The sequence below is a fragment of the Mustela nivalis genome (assembly GCF_964662115.1).
Source record: "Mustela nivalis genome assembly, chromosome: 4".
NCBI lineage: Eukaryota > Metazoa > Chordata > Mammalia > Carnivora > Mustelidae > Mustela > Mustela nivalis.
This window is the reverse complement of record NC_139023.1, coordinates 143,317,748-143,336,463: the sequence shown is the minus strand read 5'-3', so window position 1 is coordinate 143,336,463 and position 18,716 is coordinate 143,317,748. Positions and strand designations below refer to the sequence as shown.

Here is an 18,716-nt window from a genome sequence, read left to right as displayed (position 1 = left end):
TACTGGTTCACAGTAATTAAATGCAGTCTTCATTCTTTCCACTCTTAAAAACACTTCTATTTAAAGTAAAGCGATGAGAATAGGCAATGTAGAAAGTGCATCTTAATTTTTTTGTGGCTTCCTTACAAAGAGCACACAGTAAATACAAGGCACGATTATCTTATTAATCTCCCTGTTGCAAGTCTTTAAAATCTGGGCCAATTATATATTTCTTACTATGCATTCAGACCAAAATTTTTAAAAACACTGGTTTGGGTTTAGCTCTTTCTTGAATTTACAAGTTTTTTTAAATTTTCTTTGCCAAAGTAGACCAGGAAAAATGCCATCTCCTATAGATTTTACTTCAGCCCTAACTTTTACTCTCTAAGATTTAGCATACAGCTTAGATTCTTAATTGAAGTCTGCATTCTCAAAACACAAAACCCAAGGAGTTTCAGAAGTATAGTATTTAAGAGAAGCAGGCTTCAAATTTACAGGTAACCATAACCCTCAGTCTTTAATGGCAGCCAACTTTCTGATGTATCCCAATTAAGAAGTTTGGACTCAAAGAAACCAAGATACCTTAAAAATTAAAAGTTTTGTTCTACTTACTGGCATAGGACAATGAAGATGGGACTCAAATCCCTTATCATTATAGCTAGAGTGTAGACTAGAGTATTGAGCAAAATTGAAACCACTGTGAAGTACAACCAAGCAATAAAAACAAACTGCTAATTTGGAAAATCACTGACAGTCTTTTTGAGAAAGGAAGTCTGCAACAATATCTCTGTAATAATGCTCCTCTTTAAGATCTTTTAAATATACTTTATTAATCAATTTTTAAAAAATACTTGATCATTACAAGGAATTAAATCTTTATACCCCCATTTTATCATTACAATTCCACTACTAATTCAGACCAGAATTGTGTACTTGGTGCTCTACCTGGACAGTTTTTCATTAGAAAACTGCTCTTCATTGCTTTACTGTGATGCTGACACTGCTTTTGTGGTGCTGGACACTGAGTACTAATTCCTCTCCCATTTCCACCTGGATAGGATTCTCTAAAACAACTGCAGCTTGTTTCCAGTGGGAGGCTTCACCTGAAGTATCCAACCTAATCTCGTCATCAAGGTACATATGATACCAAAAGGGAATGGCAGTCACTTGTCCAGATTTACAAATGTGTACCTATGAAAATTAAGAAATCATGAAAATTTTATCAGAGTAAGTAGAGTAGACCTGGATAAGTAAGTCTGTTTTTTTAGTAAATTTTAGCTCCAAATTTTATAAAGATTTAATCACCCAATTCAAATTAATACCAATCTACTGTATTCACTAGTATTTACTCAAGCTCCTTTTAAGATATTGTTTAGAAAAAAACAACATTTAAATTGTCAAAGAAAGTGGCAAAAACTATTTTGTGTACATTAAGTATTACCTAGCTTAAGATAATTCTAAATATGAAAAAAATAATCATTTTGTATTACCTTCACTTCTCTGTTAGAGGTGTTCAAATATGGAGTCATTAAATCTAGTCTTAACAGTTCCACTGGCTTGCTTAAAGGTATACAGGGCAATGAGGACAGATCCAAAAATACACGTATAGGTACCTAAAGAAAATACAAATTTTTCAGTTTTACTCAATTCTTTTTGTGGCCATGTACCCTCTAGTGCTTACTTCACACTTGCATCAATAGGATATAATGCTTTATACACCTAAGACGTCATTTAATTCCCAGTTTTGTAAGGATGAAAGAACCAAGGCTTCGTAGGTTAAATACTTTCGATCAATTATCGACAGATCTTGTCTTGGATGAACGCAAATTTTTACTAAAGCGAAATAGCTCCAGAAACTTTAAACCCAGGATGTGCTTATGTGTGAAAGATGAACTAATAAGCAAACAGTACAACTATTTGAGAAAATATGCCAAATTCAACCAAATAATTAATAATGGATTTCACTTGGAAAATAAAGTTTATTTGTATAAAGCAATGGTTCTCAGCTTTGGCTGCCAAGTTAAAATCACCTGAAGAGGTTTTAAAAAGCCCCCAACTGCTCAGGCCACATCTCCGATTGATCTGGAGTTGGGATCCAGGTATCAGTAGTTCTGAAAGTTCAGTCAAGGTTGAGAGCCACCACTATAATGTGTTCCATCAATATTAGTATCAGTGGAACATTCCTACTAGCAACTTTTAGTCTCTTCATTTGAAATAAAAAGGGAACCTGTTTTGAAAGTACCCTCTTGGGGTGCCTGGGTGGCTCAGTGGGTTAAGCCTTTGCCTTCGGCTCAGGTCATGATCCCAGGGTCTTGGGATCCAGCCCTACATCGGGCTCTCTGCTCCACAGGGAGCCTGCTTTCCCCTCCCCCTCTGCCTGCCTCTCTGCCTACTTGTGATCTCTCTCTGTGTCAAATAAATAAAATCTTTGGGGGGGGGGGAATGATTAAAAAAAAAAAAAAAAAGAAAGTACCCTCTTTCCTTTTGAGTAAAATATTAGAGCAACTGTGCATGGTGAAGCAGTGGACACAGATCTATCAATCTCTCCCCCTCGGCATCCTTGAAGGCATCTAACCTTTCCTGCCTTAACAACACAGCAGTTCCATGCCATTTCCAGGACTCCCTGCCCTTTATCCTTGTTTGTATCAATCACCAGAAGAAGCTTTAGATTCCTGTAACCTCTCATCACATGCCCTCTAACCCTCATAGTCTGTCCTCACTCCTGTTTCTCAACCTAGCCTCCTGGCCACTCCTGGCATCTGTGCTAATTCTTACTTTTCCCATCTAAAGCTCATCATTTCATGAATTCTCTAGAGTTCAGTTCTTTCTACATAGCCCCAAGGTGATTCACTCAGGCTTTAAATATCATCTACCAATTCTTTTTTTCATCTATCAAATTTAAGTACCAAATTTTATCTCTAGCCTCAATCTTTCTCTGAATTATTTTCCTACTGTTCAATGATCCCACAAACACATGAATACAACCTGATCCTCATGCTATTTTCCTCATTTCAGTAGATGATGACTATTCTTCCAGGTGCTTTCGTACCCACATACTATCTACCACAGCCTACCTTCCAATGTCTCTACAATCACAACACTTTGCACCACCTCCACATTGCTACCAAATAAGTCACTACCACCTCTCACCTGGATTACTGCCATAATACCTTTGCCTGCTCTCACAAGTGGTTTACTTCTAACACAGTAACCACAATAACTTTCAAAACAATATACACGGTGTCATTCCTCTGTTCAATACCTGCCATTTATCTTCCACCCTTTTTAGAGTAAAATAGGACCAAAAGGCTGTACAAGATCTGGCTCCTAATACTTTTCTGTCTGCATCTTTTACCTGACCTGCTGTTTCTGAACATTCCAGTCATGCTCTTGCCGCAGGTCACTGCACTTTTTGGTCCTTTAACTTGTTTACGATTTGCTTCTTTATTTCTTCAGTTCCCTGCTTAAATATCACTTACCCATGAGCCCTTTCCTTAGTCAACACCTATATAAAATAGTTTATCACATACCCCCATTCCCTATCTCATAAGCTGCTTTATGTTCATAGCACTTTTAACCACCATCATTCTAATCTTTTTACTAGTTTATTATCTATCTTGTGTTTGTCAATCTGAACAGCTCCATGAGTACAGGAACATATCTCTTAGATTCACAGCTATATTCCCAAAACCTAAAGTAGCACAAATATGGTACACATTTGTTGAATGAATAAATTTCTGTTATTTTCTGTACAGTCCTCTTTGTGATTTCACTTTCCATGGCTTCAGCTACCAGCAGTCAACCAAGGTCCAGAAGCAGAGGATCCTCCTCCTGACTAACTGTCAAGTCAATACTAACCTAACACTTACATCATTTCCCTCACATGATCTCATTAGGATACCAATGAGAGGATACGAGAGGCATTTTATCATCCCACGTCATCACAGAAGGGTGAATATGGTACAATAAGCTATTCTGAAAAAGACCACATCCCTGTAAGCTTTATTACAGTACATTATAATTATTCTATTTTTAGTTATTGTTATCTCTTACTCTACCTAATTTATAAACTAAACTATCATAGGTATGTTTATGAAAAAAACAATATAGATAGGTTCACCACTATCTGGTGGTTTTCACTGTGGGTCTTGGAAAGTATCCTCCATAGATAAGGGAGGACCTACTGTGTAGTTTTTCTTTTTTTTTTTTTTAACACCTCTCATTTTGTTTCATTGGTTCACTCAGTTGTCTATGTAACATAATTATCATATTAGAAGAGAGGAGACAATATCACCTAAGAAAATGAGTAAGTGGCCCAGGAAATGTAAAACTACCAGGCAACCTGCCTCTTGAGATGAGTAGTCACAAGCAGAAGAGAGACCAAAGTCTGCGTACTCAGCTGCAGGGCTACTGGTGTGGAAAAGGCAGAAAGCTGGATTTAACCAAGGTAGGATTTTCCTAGGCCAGTACAAAAACTAAAGAGAAGGGGTATATGAAAAGTATATGGACCATGGAATACACACTCTTAAGGAAGAGAGGATATAAAATGGGAAATACAGTGAAATGATGGCAAGATCAAAATATCATAGATTCTGATGGAATCAAAGAATTACAGACACCAAAATCAAGGGGTAATAAGCTAGAAAGGAGGTAGTGGTATTTCTGAACCACACAAACAACCAGAACTTTTCTTTTTAATTGATTTATTTTTTAGTAATCTCTATACCCTACATATAGACTCTGAGATTAGGAGTCATACACTCCTCCAACCAAAATAGCCAGGTGCTCCTAAACTTCTGTCTTCTGATAAGTATATTCTCCTTATTAAACTCTCCAAAATCTGAGATTAAACAAACACTAAAATCTCAGTTAGCCAGCCCTAGGAAAAAAAGCATTTTCTCAAAAAACTTATATTTGCTGAGCAAGTACTATTCACAGATCTAACTGTATATTCAAAGCTTTACTATGTATAGCCATTAGACAAAAGTTTTAGATGTCACTTCTTTAAATATGTATCTACTTCCCAAAATTCTGCTTTGGCTTACATATCAGTATTCCACCTACTTCCTACCTCTGTCTTCAACCCCAAACCTCTTCCCTTAGACACTCCACCCACACACACAATTTTAACTCACAAATTTGTATTCTGAGGCTAATGCCTCTGCCAGCACTAAATCTTGAGTCCTTGTTTCCCAAATAACAACTAACCCCCTTGCCTTGAGCTCCAGTTTCCTAGGCTCCTGCATTCCTACTCACAGCAGTCTGACTGTCTAGACATGAGCTGCTTATACCTATCACCTGCTAACCTGAGTTTCAATGTAATTAAGAGTTCATGTTTAGAATGCCAGTCTTTCTCTGGCTGCTCCTGTTTTAGACAAGAAGCACCCTTTTTCCTAAGACTAAATCTAGGAACCTATTTTTCACTTGTAACAATGGTTCAGAGGAATATCTGTAGCCTTTTGTCAGTAGAAACAACAGACTTGACTATTCTAATCTCTAGGTTGATTTTCACTCATAAATTCCTTTGCTCTAGGACACTGATTACCATCCTAATCCAGCTAAACACACTGTCTCAATAAAACTACAGAGAAAGATAGGGTAGATGGGAAAACAGCCACCTGACTGAACTTCTAAACACTTACCTGAAATTGATTAATAAAAGGTGCTATATTTAATCCAAGAGTGCGTTCTGTTCCTTGAACAGCATTCTCTTCTACCAGTGTCTGTGATTCCACAAGCAACCCGAACATCAGCACATACTGAGGAAAGATCTTGCCTCCAGATTGTAGCAAACACCTAGAGAAGGAAAAAAATTTTTAAATCGACGTGCTTCCCAACATTTTATAAATGCCAATAACTAAATCAGAATGAATTGGTGGGCTACAGATTGTACAGAATCTAATAGACTTTATGTTATTGACTGGTAGTTCAGAGTGGTAAACCACTGGAAATAATTTCCCAAAAAGTCAATGTGGCCACTGATCCATGGAAGAGAAAAACCACTAGCTAACTGGCTGACCTAAAGATAGGTCTTTAGATTTAGGAAGATCATCAATTGATATTAAAACTAGTGATTGAAAGTCTTATTAGGAAAAAGGTATTACAAAGTCTCAAAGTGTTGCCCATCCCCCAAGTGACATACTCATTAGAAAGGGAAACAGCAATTTATTGTGGAAAAACTTGATACAACTTAAACCAACTGATCTAAATTATTACATCAACAATAATGGAATAAAGCAATACTATGTGCCTCGTAATGTGACAAGACTTGCGTAAGATTCCTCTCTAAAATGGATAATCCAAACCTAATTAAAAAAAAAAAAAATGGGGCACCTGGGTGGCTCAGTGGGTTAAAGCCTCTGCCTTCAGCTCAGGTCATGATCCCAGGGTGCTGAGATCGAGCCCTACATCAGGCTCTCTGCTCAGCAGGGCGCCTGCTTCCTGCTTTCTCTCTCTCTGCCTGCCTCTCTGCCTACTTGTGATTTCCATCTGTCAAATAAATAAATAAATCTTTTTTTTTTTTTTTAAATGAGGAACATCCTAAAAAATAAATGGCCTACACTCTACAAAACTGTTTATGTCATGAAAAACTTCAGAACTGTTACAGAATTAAGGAGACTAAAGAGGACAATTAAATGCAGTATGTGATCCTCAACTGAATTCTGAACCAGAAACAAAAAAAAGCTATAATTGATACTACTGCAACAAATGGTGAAATCTGAGAAAGACTGTACACTAAACATAGATATTGTGGCCATCCTTCCTGATTTTGACAACTATATGATGGTTATATAAATGAATATCCTTGTTCTTAGAAATATACACCAAAGTATTTAGGGGTAAGAGAACATAATATCTGGAACTTATTCTAAATAGTTCAGAGAGAGGGTGCCTGGGTAGCTCAGTGGGTCGAAGCCTCTGCCTTCAGCTCAGGTCATGATCCCGGGGTCCTGGGATCGAGCCCCATGTCGGGCTCTCTGCTCCCCCCACCCCTCTCTGCCTGCTTGTTATCTCTGTCAAATAAATAAATTAAATCTTTTAAAAAATATTAAATAGTTCAGAGAGAATAATAAAACAAATGCGGCAAAATAGTAACAGTTTGTGCATCTGGCTATAAGGTGTATGTTAAAAATTCTTTTTTGCTGCTGTTGTTAAAAGTTTTTTGTTATTCTTTAACTTCTCTGTAAGTCTGAAATTATTTCAAAACAAAAAGTTCAACACTGAAAGAAAAAAATGTAATTAAAAATTAAAATGTTCTAGTAAAGGACGTTAGGAAGAGTGATAGTAAAGGGTTAACAAAACCCATTCTCCTCCTACAAGTGATCTTGGGTTCATCTTTTGATTTCCTGGAAATCCCATAAAGGAAGAATATCAGCCATCTTAGTGTGATCAGCAACACTGCTTAGGACAAAGTTTTTTTAATTGCCTCTTAGTACGCAGAATGCATCTAGACTGAGAGAACCATGAACAAACTATAAGCACCTGATGGGAAGCTGTATCATCTTTTGGCTTCCCTGAGGGTGGCTATCTTGCAACCAAGTTTTCCTATTGCTACACCTATAGGAGAGATTAGTTCCTATGTGAAGTTTAGGGCTCTTAAACCAAGGCAGCTCCCATGTCCACCTATACAGTCTTGCTTCCTCACGCCTCAGCTGTGAGAAGCACGAAGCAGTAAGTGGGTCTTCTACTACCATCAAATGAAGCAGTTGGGAGAATACTTTAAAGGACTTTAAACCAAGTCATTATTTTCATTTGCCACATTTACAGTCACACATTAAATCCCTCATTTTTACTGAACATTCTAAGCAGGTTTCTACCTGAACTTCTACGACAGGCTATTTATAGACAAATGGACTTCATATTATCATATGTATCTCTGATAGTAAATTTTTCCTCTTAAATACACAGGATTAGTAAGGATCTATTTATAATAACACAAGGCTAAGGTCTGGTTTTGCCAAGACATTTATCCTACAAGTTACTAAAATTACTAAAAAACATTATCCTACAAATTACTAAAATTTTATGCTATGTAGTTTCCCTGAATGGGTCATTAAAATCTTGACAACCTTATATAAAACACCCATTCCTCAAACCACGTTGGCATTTCTGCTCCTAAATTAGTTTCAAATCACTAATTCTTCTGTCTTTTACTAAACTGATTCTCTCAACCATTTAAAAATACTGTATCTAAAACCAGAATGGCAAATTATAACAAGACATGACAACTAAATGCAACATAGGACCCTTGATTAGAACATAGATTGGGAAGAAGAAAAAGGAATATAGGATATTACTGGGACAATGGGGGAAATTTTAATATAGACTACATATTAAACAATAGCATTTTATCAATGCTAAGTTTCCTGAGTGTGATTTTATTGTGATATGTAGGGGAGGAAGCCTTTGTTCTAAGGAGATACACACTAAATGTTAAAGAGTGAAGGTTATAAAGACAAAACAGCAGTCTTGTTTTCACTGTTGCAATTTTTCTTAAGTTTGAAATTTTGAAATATTTCAAGATAAAAAGTTGATGGAAAAGTTTACAATAAGTAAACAGACTGTTCTTGTAACAGCTCTCTCTAAAGATTAGCTAGCTAATCAGAAGCCATGTCATAACCAGATCATTTGAAGAACACAGAATCAGCAAGGAAGTTAGAGATGATTCGTAAATATAACGAGACAAGTCATGATCCTAAATCAGGATAATCTCTCTTCAGTAAATATAAGTACATAATCATTTACATTGTAATAAATCCTATATAGTACAGACTAGCCTAAAAAAGGATTCCATCCTGACCCCAATGCTTTGCTTATTTTCGTTACTGCTTTCCTATCAACTTCTAATATTTTAGGTAAATTCTAGTAGAAATTAATCTCTAGAATTAGTAAAATTACATAGCTCTTAACAAAATTCCTATGTCTTTAGCAAACCAGATAAGAATTTACCTTCCAAAAAACTGAAGAAACCTGTTTTCCTCAAATAGATCAGGTTTAAATCTGAAAATTCCTATTACTAAATTTTTCTCAAGTTATTTGCTAATTGTGTGATCTGTTTAAATAGAAACAGATCAGGGGCTCCTGGGTGGCTCAGTGGGTTAAGGCTCTGCCTTCGGCTCAGGTCATGATCTCAGGGTCCTTGGGATCAAGTTCCGCATAGAGCTCTCTGCTCAGCGGGGGACCTGCTTCCCTCTCTATTTCTGCCTGCCTCTCTGCCTACTTAGGATCTCCCTCTGTCAAATAAATAAATAAATAAAATCTATTAAATAAATAAATAAATAGAACCAGATCTAATTTTTTTTTAAAGGCACAAGATCTCAAATGACAGATAGCCACAGAGCTTTATGCTGCTTGACTAATCCCCTCCACCCCCCAAAAAACACAAGAGGGTTACTGTACTATGAAATCTGCAAGCTGAAAAAGCACACAGGTTAAAAGTCAATCTTTTAACCATAAAAATCTATGGGAAAGAGGAAGGCAGGGCAATACTTAAAATCATTTCAGAAAATCAAACCAAAGTATCAAAATTTTACTTGCTGAACGTTAAAAAAGTTATAAAAGGCTGAATCAAGTACTAATGACTATGCCAGAGATAAATACTACACAAAGGCAGTATATGAAATTATTTTAAAAGGCTGTAGTCCCATTATTTTAATCTAAAATCTTGTACAAATCCTTAACTCAATATTACTGTCCTAACAGAAAGGCTTCTTAGTTACATTAGATAAAACAGTAATCGCCTTGCAACTATGCTTAGCTTTACTGACATTGTTTTGTTGTCACTTATGCCACTGGAGCTGCCAGACTCCTCAATGGAATCTTCTTCAAAGCCAAATAGCACTTCTAAACCATCTGTGCCTTCAGGGGTGAAAAAATACATTCCAACTCAAAAGTTTAACCATAAATGGCAAAAAATTCTGAAGAGAAGAAATCCTTCAGTTTCTTTGTAACCCAACACAAGATGTTTTTAAATGGGTTTAAATTTAATAAAAAAAAAAGTACCAAAAAAAAGTTCTCCTAATTTAGTATGACTAAACATTTTACAACAATAACTACGAAAGTAATTAGAAACTACATACTGAAATCTGTGAAATGACTCATTTTCCCTCGCTTTGCCGGGGTCAGGGGGGCAGTTGGAGAGGGATGGTGTCTGAGAGGACTTCCAGTGAGAGAGATCCCTTATCCCAGACATAATTTATTCTCCCAATCACTAATTGCACCCTGTTTCCCAGGCATGAGACCTCCTCTTTGTTAGAGGCTAAAGTAGTAACAGCAAGCCTGTGTGAGAGTATCTGCATACCTCTAGCCCCAGAATCAGGTAAGGAGGATGTACAATAGCTTGGGCTAAAGGAAAGAACCACTGGTTCCCCACTGTTCCTCAGAAAGTATTTGGAGGAGAGGAAAGAATACTGGTTAAAACAATGATGACAGGTGCTTCTAGCATTTAGTGCCTAGAGATGCCAAACATCCTGCAATCTATAAGACACTCCTATATAAGAACTGTGAAAAAAAAAAAAAAAAAGAAAGAAAGAAAGAAGAAAACAAAAACAAAAAAACAAAAGAACTGTCCCACTCAAACTGCTAATAGGACTCCTCCCCCTACTAAGAAACACAGGGAAGAGGAGTTGGTAGCTTTACATAAGTTGTTTCCCTCTATTATAACACAGAACACATTGTCTGCTAAATTGTTTTTATAACTTTTTAAAAAATCCTTTAAAGGTTCCATTTAAATAAAATGTGACTGACTGAAAGCTTTCCCACTAAGATCAGAAACAAGACAAGGATACCCACTTTCGCTACCTCCATTCAACATAGTCTCTGGAAGTCCTAAAGGAAGCAATCAGGCAAGAAAAATGAAAGGCATCGAAACTAGAAATGAAGAAGTAAAATTATCTCTGCTCATAGACAACATTATCATGTATTTAGAAGCTCCTAAAGATTCCTCTGCCTCTCTGCCTACTTAGGATCTCCCTCTGTCAAATAAATAAATAAAATATATTAAATAAATAAATAAATAGAACCAGATCTAATTTTTTTTTAAGGGCACAAGATCTCAAATGACAGCCACAGAGCTTTATGCTGCTTGACTAATCCCCTCCACCCCCCAAAAAACACAAGAGGGTTACTGTACTATGAAAATGTTACAACTAATAAATTCAGCAAATGTTACAACTAATAAATTCAGCAAAGTTGCAGGATATAAAATCAATACACACACACAAATTAGTTGTATTTCTAAAACTAGCATGAACAATCCAAAAAAAGAAATTAAGAAAACAATCCCACTTATAATAGCATCAACGTAGGAATAAACTTAACTAAGCAGGTTAAAGAGTTGTAAGCTGAAAACTACAGACATTGCTGGAAAGACACAAATAGAAGCAAATGCATGGCTCAGTCAGTTAAGTATCTGCCTTTGACTCAAGTCATGATTCTGGGGTCCTGGGATTGAGCCCCATGTCAGACTCCCTGCTCAGTGAGGAGTCTGCTTGTCCCTCTACTTCTGTGCCCCCCCACCCCGCCTCCCCACTCCTGCGCATACATGCACTCCCTCTTTCTCACATAAATAAATAGAGGGGTTTTTTGGGGGGGGGGTGTTTTTTTATTTTTTTGTTTTGAGTTTTGTTTTTTTGAATAAACTGAAAGACATCCCACATTCATGGACTGGAAGAAAATGTTGTTAAAATAAAAATACTACTCAAAGTGAGCTATATAGATTTTAGGCAATCCCTATCAAATCCCAACAGCATTTTTTACTGAAACAGAAAAATCACCATCCTAAAATTCATATGGAATTTCAAGGGATCCAGAATAGCCAAAACAATCTTGAAAAAAACAAAAACAAAGTTGGAGGTTTTTACAATTACCATTTCAAAACTTATTACAAAGTACAGGGAAAATGACCATATAAGCAAAACGGTGAACAGGAAGCCTCCAACTCACCTCTCCCCAAAGACACTTAACAAAAACACACAGACTAAACTGTTTCTGAGATATCTAGAAACCAGTTAGGAGGTTCCTACACCCCAGGCCAGTGCACAGCCAGAAAGAACGACATGGAAAATGGTAGGAAAATGTATCACATTTACTTGCCATAATCCCTTCCCCAAGCACATACAGCATAGTACAATCAAGAGAGAACTCCCAATTCCTTGCTTCTTGTTGGGAAGAAAAGATATATGCTCCAAAAAAATGTTGGAGCATATATCCAAAATTATGACTTTGGGTGGGTGGCTGTCCAAGGGACTCATTTCTCTCTTGCATGAACCTAAGCAGTGACAAAAAAATGGGATTCAGTTTGGGATCGCTGATAGACAAAGGAGATCACTTGGCTTGGTTAAGGAGCATAGGGTGTGCAGTACCACAGAGAGACATTAGGGTGACCTCTAGTACCATGACTTGCCATAACACCAAGGAAGCTGCAACACTTCAGTCGGAATTACCATGACTCAACCACACCCCTAGATACATATGAAAAGAATTGAAAGCAGACTCTCAGAGAGATATATGAATACTCATATTCACGCACCATTACTGACTGTAGCTAAAAGGCAGAATAACTCAAATGTCCAACAACAGATGAATGGCTAATGAAACGGGCATCTTCATACAGTGGAATATTAGGCAGTTAAAAAAAAAAAAAGGGAGGAAATCCTGCTACCTGTTATAACATGGATGTACCTTAAGGACATTATGGTAAGTGAAATATATCAGTTACATAAGACAAATACCATATGATTCTACATATGAAGTATCTAAAGTACTCAAAAAAAATAGAAACAGAAATTGGAAAGGTGGTTGCTAAGGGGTTGCCAGCAAGGAGTTTATAGTTTAAGTTGCTTATAGTTTTAGTTTTCAAAGATGAAAAAGTTCTACAGATCTGTTGTACAATAATGTGAATACACCTTAGTACTACTAAACTGTATGCCTAAAAATGGTTATGATTTTTAAACATTTTTAATGGTTAATCATTAAATGATTTTTTTTTATAAAGATTTTTATTTATTTGACAGACAGACCACAAGTAGGCAGAGAGGCAGGCAGAGAGAGAGGAGGAAGCAGGCTCCCTGCGAAGCAGAGAGCCCGATGCGAGGCTCGATCCCAAGACCCTGGGATCATGACCTGAGCCGAAGGCAGAGGCTTTAACCACTGTGCCACCCAGGCGCCCCAATCATTAAATGATTTTTAATGGTTATGATGGTTTTATGATTTTTCCACCTAGGAATGCCTTGGTGGCTCAGTCAGTTAAGTATCTGCCTTTGGCTCAGGTCCTGGGTTTAAGCCGCCTGCATCTGGTCCCCTGCTCAGTGGGGAGTCTGCTTCTCCCTCTCCCACTGCTCCCCTACCATGTTCTCTCTAATGAATAAATAAAATATTGTTTTAAAATGGTTAAGATAATAATTTTAATGTTGTTTTTTTTACCATCACAACAACAAAAAAAAGGCTTAGCTGCTTAAAAACACACTAATTATAAAGCTTATTATAAAGAATAGGATGGTAGTGGCATAAAGACCAGATATGCAGATCAATGAAATGGAACTAAAGACTTCAGAAATAAATCTTTACATATATGCTAAAATAGTTTTTGCCAAGGCTGTCAAGACCATTCAATGTGAGGGGCGCCTGGGTGGCTCAGTCGGTTAAGCGACTGCCTTTGGCTCAAGTCATGATCCCAGGGCCCTGGATGGAGCCCCACATGGGGCTCCCTGCTCAGTGGAGAGCCTGCTTCTCCCTCTCCCTGCCTGCCCCTCTGCTTACTTCTGCCCTCACTCTCTCTCTCTCTGTCAAATAAATAAATAAAATCTTAAAAAAAAAAGACCATTCAATATGGAATGGATATCTTTTCTACTAATATGATAACCATACTCAAAAGACTGAAGCTGGGCCCTAGCTGTATGCCATGTACAAAAATTAAATCAAAATGGATCAAAGATCTAAATATAAGACCTAAAACTATAAATACCTTTAAAAGAAAACATAAGAGAATAGCTTTAGACCATAGCATTTGACAATAATTTCTTGGAAATGACACCAAAAACAGGCAACAAAAGTAAAACAAAAAACAAAGTGGACTGTATCAAAAAATTAAATTTCTGCATATCAAAAGACACTCTCAAAAGTAAAAAGGCAACCAACCCACAGAATGGGAGAAAATATGTCAATTATCTGATAAGCAATTAATATCCAGATACACAGAGAATTCCTAAAACTCAATTTAAAAAAAAAAATCTGACTCAAAAATTGGCAGAGAACCTTTAGAGACATTTTCCCAAAGAAGATATACAAATGGCCAATAGGCACTCAGATCTGAGCAGCACATCTAAAGGACTGTGAAGCTTAATTGAATTTGCTTTCAATATTAAATATGGGGTCAATTTTTGCCTCCACCAACCAACACTGAAGGGAAAATACCTTGGAGAGAAAACTGTATTATAAAATAAAGATTTTAAGACCTAAGAGGACTGGGACTTGTTTATAAGAAGCACTTCACTCTACCAATATACCATCAAATGTGTACTATATGTTTCTTAAAGGTATTTTTTAAGATTTTATTTATTTATTTATTTGAGAGAGAGAAACAAAGATAATGACAGAGACAGCTAGAGAGAGCATGAGATGGAAGAAGAGGGAGAAGCCAGCTCCCCACTGAGCAAGGAGCCCGACTTGGAACTCGATCCCAGAACCCTGGGGTCATGACCTGAGCCAAAGGCAGACACTTTACTGACTGAGCCACCCAGGTGCCCCATTAGAGATATTTCTTATATCATAAAGATGAGATTTTATTTTTTCCTTATTTACCCTGAATATCTTTTCTGTTCTTATAAACCTCTACTTAATTCTCTATACTATATACAGGCAGTCCAATCCCAAAGCAGGCTCTCTCCTTCACACCTATAGAGAAGGATATCCTTTAGATGAAAAAAAATGAGTACTGACATGCACACAAAGAGAAAGGGATAATGTCACATATCCTGAAAAGCAATGTTTAAGGAACATACGTGATCATGACTCATTTGTACAACTACGCCATTAAAGAATAAAAGAATTTACATGAATTTAAGCTCAAAAACCAAAAATTATATTTTGTGTTTTACCTGGATATTGCTGCTTTTTCCATTATTTCCTGCTGAATGAGCCCAGATGGCTCAATGACATCCAATATGATTATACTCCACAACTTGTCTGATTTTGGCCTTTGCAACACAGAAGATTCATCTTCCACATGCCTTAACCAAAACTCAAGTGTTTCTTTAGGAAAGTGATTGGCTTCAGATATGAGGTCCAGAGTGATACGATGCTGGTCTTTTTCCACAGAACTGTAAGGTTTAACCTGCCCAAGTGTGCCAGCAATTATGGGCAGAATAGAGAAGCCTTCAGACACATCTAACACATAGAAAGGTTCAGGAACAATCTCTTGAGAATTACTCTCTTCACTTCCACAGCTCATCTCATTCTGACACTGAGTATCCATGGCCTGACACAGTTTCTCTGGAGTCAATGAAGACAATACTTTTTTCATTGCCATCTTAAAGCCTTCATGATAGACGCTGTTATTAAGCAAAGCAATTTCTGTGGATTCCAATACACATGTCTGCTCCACAGAATCTGGTTTACTGGTCTGAAGGTTAGCCAGGGCACTACAGAGTTCAGCCTCACTTCCTAACGTGAGCAAGTCTTTATTTTTGGTAAAATTTTTTCCAGTATCCAATTCACATTCTGGACCAAAAACACTGATATTCTGGATTCTTAAGTAACAATCTTGACAAGACACTTCCATCATCACATGGTCCCCACGTTTTATCCGGTAGTCTCCATAAAATAGTAAGAAAGAAAACAATTGTAATTGATGAATATATTTATAAGTCTGAGGATCATACAAACTCCCCCACCTTCCCCTATTCTGAAATCACTATAGGAAAGTTTACATCTATTGATTTAATAGAATTAAGTGAATTAATTCATTCATTTCCTACAAAAACCAGGAAAAATCGCTCCAGCTTTCTTAGCCAAAAACTTAAATTTGAAGACAATTAACTTATAGCATAACAGAGAGATTAGATTCAAGATCTCTACTATTAGACTCCAACCGGTAGTACTATAGCGCTTTTAGTGCAATCACTAGCTATCATCATCTCCATATTAGGGGGGTGGGGGAAGGGTTCCAGGGGACTCTTAATCTTCTTCAGTAATGAAGCCAACAATAACAAAGATAAATGAAAGGGGTCAATAATCAAACCCTCACCTTAGCTTAAAGGGATATTCTTTTCTCTAAGAAATTTCCAGAAGAACAAGGCAGGATTTAATAGAATATATTTCTAACTATAAATATTTAGACACTTGAATGTTTAAGAATTTGATAATATAAGGAAGGATTAAGTCCTACAATAAAGACTATAACATGCTCTTATCCGTGAGCTTTCAAACTCGGTAAAAATTTAAATGTAAATGTATAATCACAATTCCTTCTTATCAGCTTTAGAACCAGTTGCAAATATAGGTTATTCTTGTTTACACATTTAAAATGTCCTTTCCCGGGGTGCCTGGGTGGCTCAGTGGGTTAAGCCTCTGCCTTTGGCTCAGGTCATGATCTCAGTGTCCTGGGACTGAGCCCCACATTGGGCTCTCTGCTCAGCAGGGAGCCCATTTCCCCCCCTCTCTCTCTCTGCCTGCCTCTCTGCCTACTTGTGATCTCTCTCTGTCAAATAAATAAATAAAATCTTTTTAAAAATAAATAAACTTAAATAGATAAAAAATAAAATGTCCTTTCCCTAGGAAAGATTAAAAGAAGAAAGCCCATCCAAAGGCAGAAAGCCCGTTTCTAACTATTAGAAAGAATAAAAAATAACACATGAAAAGATGATCAAAATCACTCATCATCATGGAAATACAAATCAAAACCACAATGAGGTATAACCTCAAACCTGTCAGAATGGCTAAAACCAAAAACACAAGAAACAAGAAGTGTAGGCAACAATGTAGAGACAAAGGAACCCTTATGCACTGTTGGTGGGAGTACTGTGGAAAATAGTATGGAAGTTCCTCAATAAATCAAAAACACAACTACTGTAATTACCATAGGACCCAGTAATTCCACTACTGGGTAGTGGAATATGAGAATGAATAATGAAAATGAATACCAAAAAGAATATGGAAACACTAATTCAACACTAATGCCTACGTTCATAGCAGCCTTATTTACAATCGCCAAGGTACAGAAACAGCCCAAGTGTCCAATGATAGATGAATGGATAGAGAAGATGTGGTATAGAAGGGAGAGTGTGGGGATGAGTTAAACAGGTGATGGGGATATGGGGATTAAGGAGTGCACTTGCTGTGATGAGCAAGTGATGAGCAGTGGTATATGGAAGTACTGAATCACTATATTGTACACCTGAAACTAATAAATACACTGTATGTTAACTGGAACTTTAAAAATGTTTCCAAAAGATGTGGTATATAGATAGAATATTACTCAGCCATAAAAAAGAATGAAATCTTGCACTTGCAACAATGGATGGATCTAGAGAGCATAATGCTAAGTGAAATAAGTCAGTCAGAAACGGACAAATACCATAGTACATTCACATGTGGAATTTAAGAAAAATAAATGAACAAAGAAAGAGACAAATGAAAAAACAGACTCAACTATACAGAACAAACTGGTGGTTACCAAGGGTGGGGGCAGATGGATGGGTGAAACAGGAGAAGAGGATTAAGAGTGTATTTATGATGAACACTGAGTAATGTAGAGAATTACTCAATTATTACAATGATTATCTGAAACTAGTATAATACCATATACTATACTGGAATTAAAATTTTTAATAAACTCAAATAAAAAATGCTACTAACTGAGTACCAGATGCTATGTGGCTGATATGCATTTTACGTCCATTATTATTTTTTTTTTTAAAGATACATTTTATTTATTTATTGTCACAGAGAAAGAAAGATCACAAGCCGGTAGAGCGGCAGGCAGTGTGAGAAGCAGACTCCCTGCCAGGCAAGAAGCCCAATGCCAGACTCAATGCCAAGACCCCAGGATCATGACCAGAGCCGAAGGCAGACACTTTTTTTTTTTTTTTAATATTTTATTTATTTAATTGACAGAGAGACAGTGAGAGAAGAAACACAAGCAGGGGGAGGGGCAAAGGGAGAGGGAAAAGCAGGCTCCCCTCTGAGCAGGTAGCCCAACTTGGGGCTCGATCCCAGGACTCTGGGATCATGACCTGAGCCAAAGGCAGATACTTAACTGACTGAGCTACCCAGGCATGCTTGTCCATTATTTCTTAAAATCCCTACAACAATCCTGCAAGGTAGGCAGCATCATCCTATTTTTGTATATCAAATAATAAAAGCTCTCAGACATAGTCAGCAAGTCAGCCAGGAAGTCGGTAAGCAGCAGTGCCAAGACCTGAATCCAAGTCTACCTGATTGGCTCCAAAAACACCATACTAGCCACAAAACTATACTCATTCCAAGATGTAACGATCTTGCCAAAATAGATCCCTGACTAGGAAAACTACACAAAAATAGAAACTTATTACCTGCCCCCACTTAAAAAAGGTAGAATTTTTCTATGTAATACAACTTATGTAAACTATATTGAAATCCACCATACTGCTGGTAAAAAAAATTCTATACAAAAAATATCTTTAACAGACTTCTCTAGGGAAGTCTGTGAATTTATAAACCCTCTAAAACTGCAAAATTTTGTTCTGTGTGTGTGTGTGTGT

At 36.9% G+C, this 18,716-nt stretch overlaps 1 protein-coding gene across 1 annotated transcript in view; it reads right to left on the bottom strand.

Moving 5' to 3' along the window:
- Positions 1 to 783: 783 nt before the first annotated feature.
- Positions 784 to 18,716, bottom strand: part of PRMT9 (protein arginine methyltransferase 9) — a 38,914-nt gene continuing 20,981 nt past the window's right edge. Inside the window, exons 9-12 of the mRNA XM_082728961.1 lie at positions 15,075 to 15,789; positions 5,622 to 5,775; positions 1,470 to 1,592; positions 784 to 1,170 (exon numbers count right to left, since the gene is read on the bottom strand). Coding sequence (XP_082585087.1) covers positions 955 to 1,170; positions 1,470 to 1,592; positions 5,622 to 5,775; positions 15,075 to 15,789 — 1,208 coding nt within the window. The 3' untranslated portion in view covers positions 784 to 954. The remainder of the gene's footprint in view (positions 1,171 to 1,469; positions 1,593 to 5,621; positions 5,776 to 15,074; positions 15,790 to 18,716) is intronic.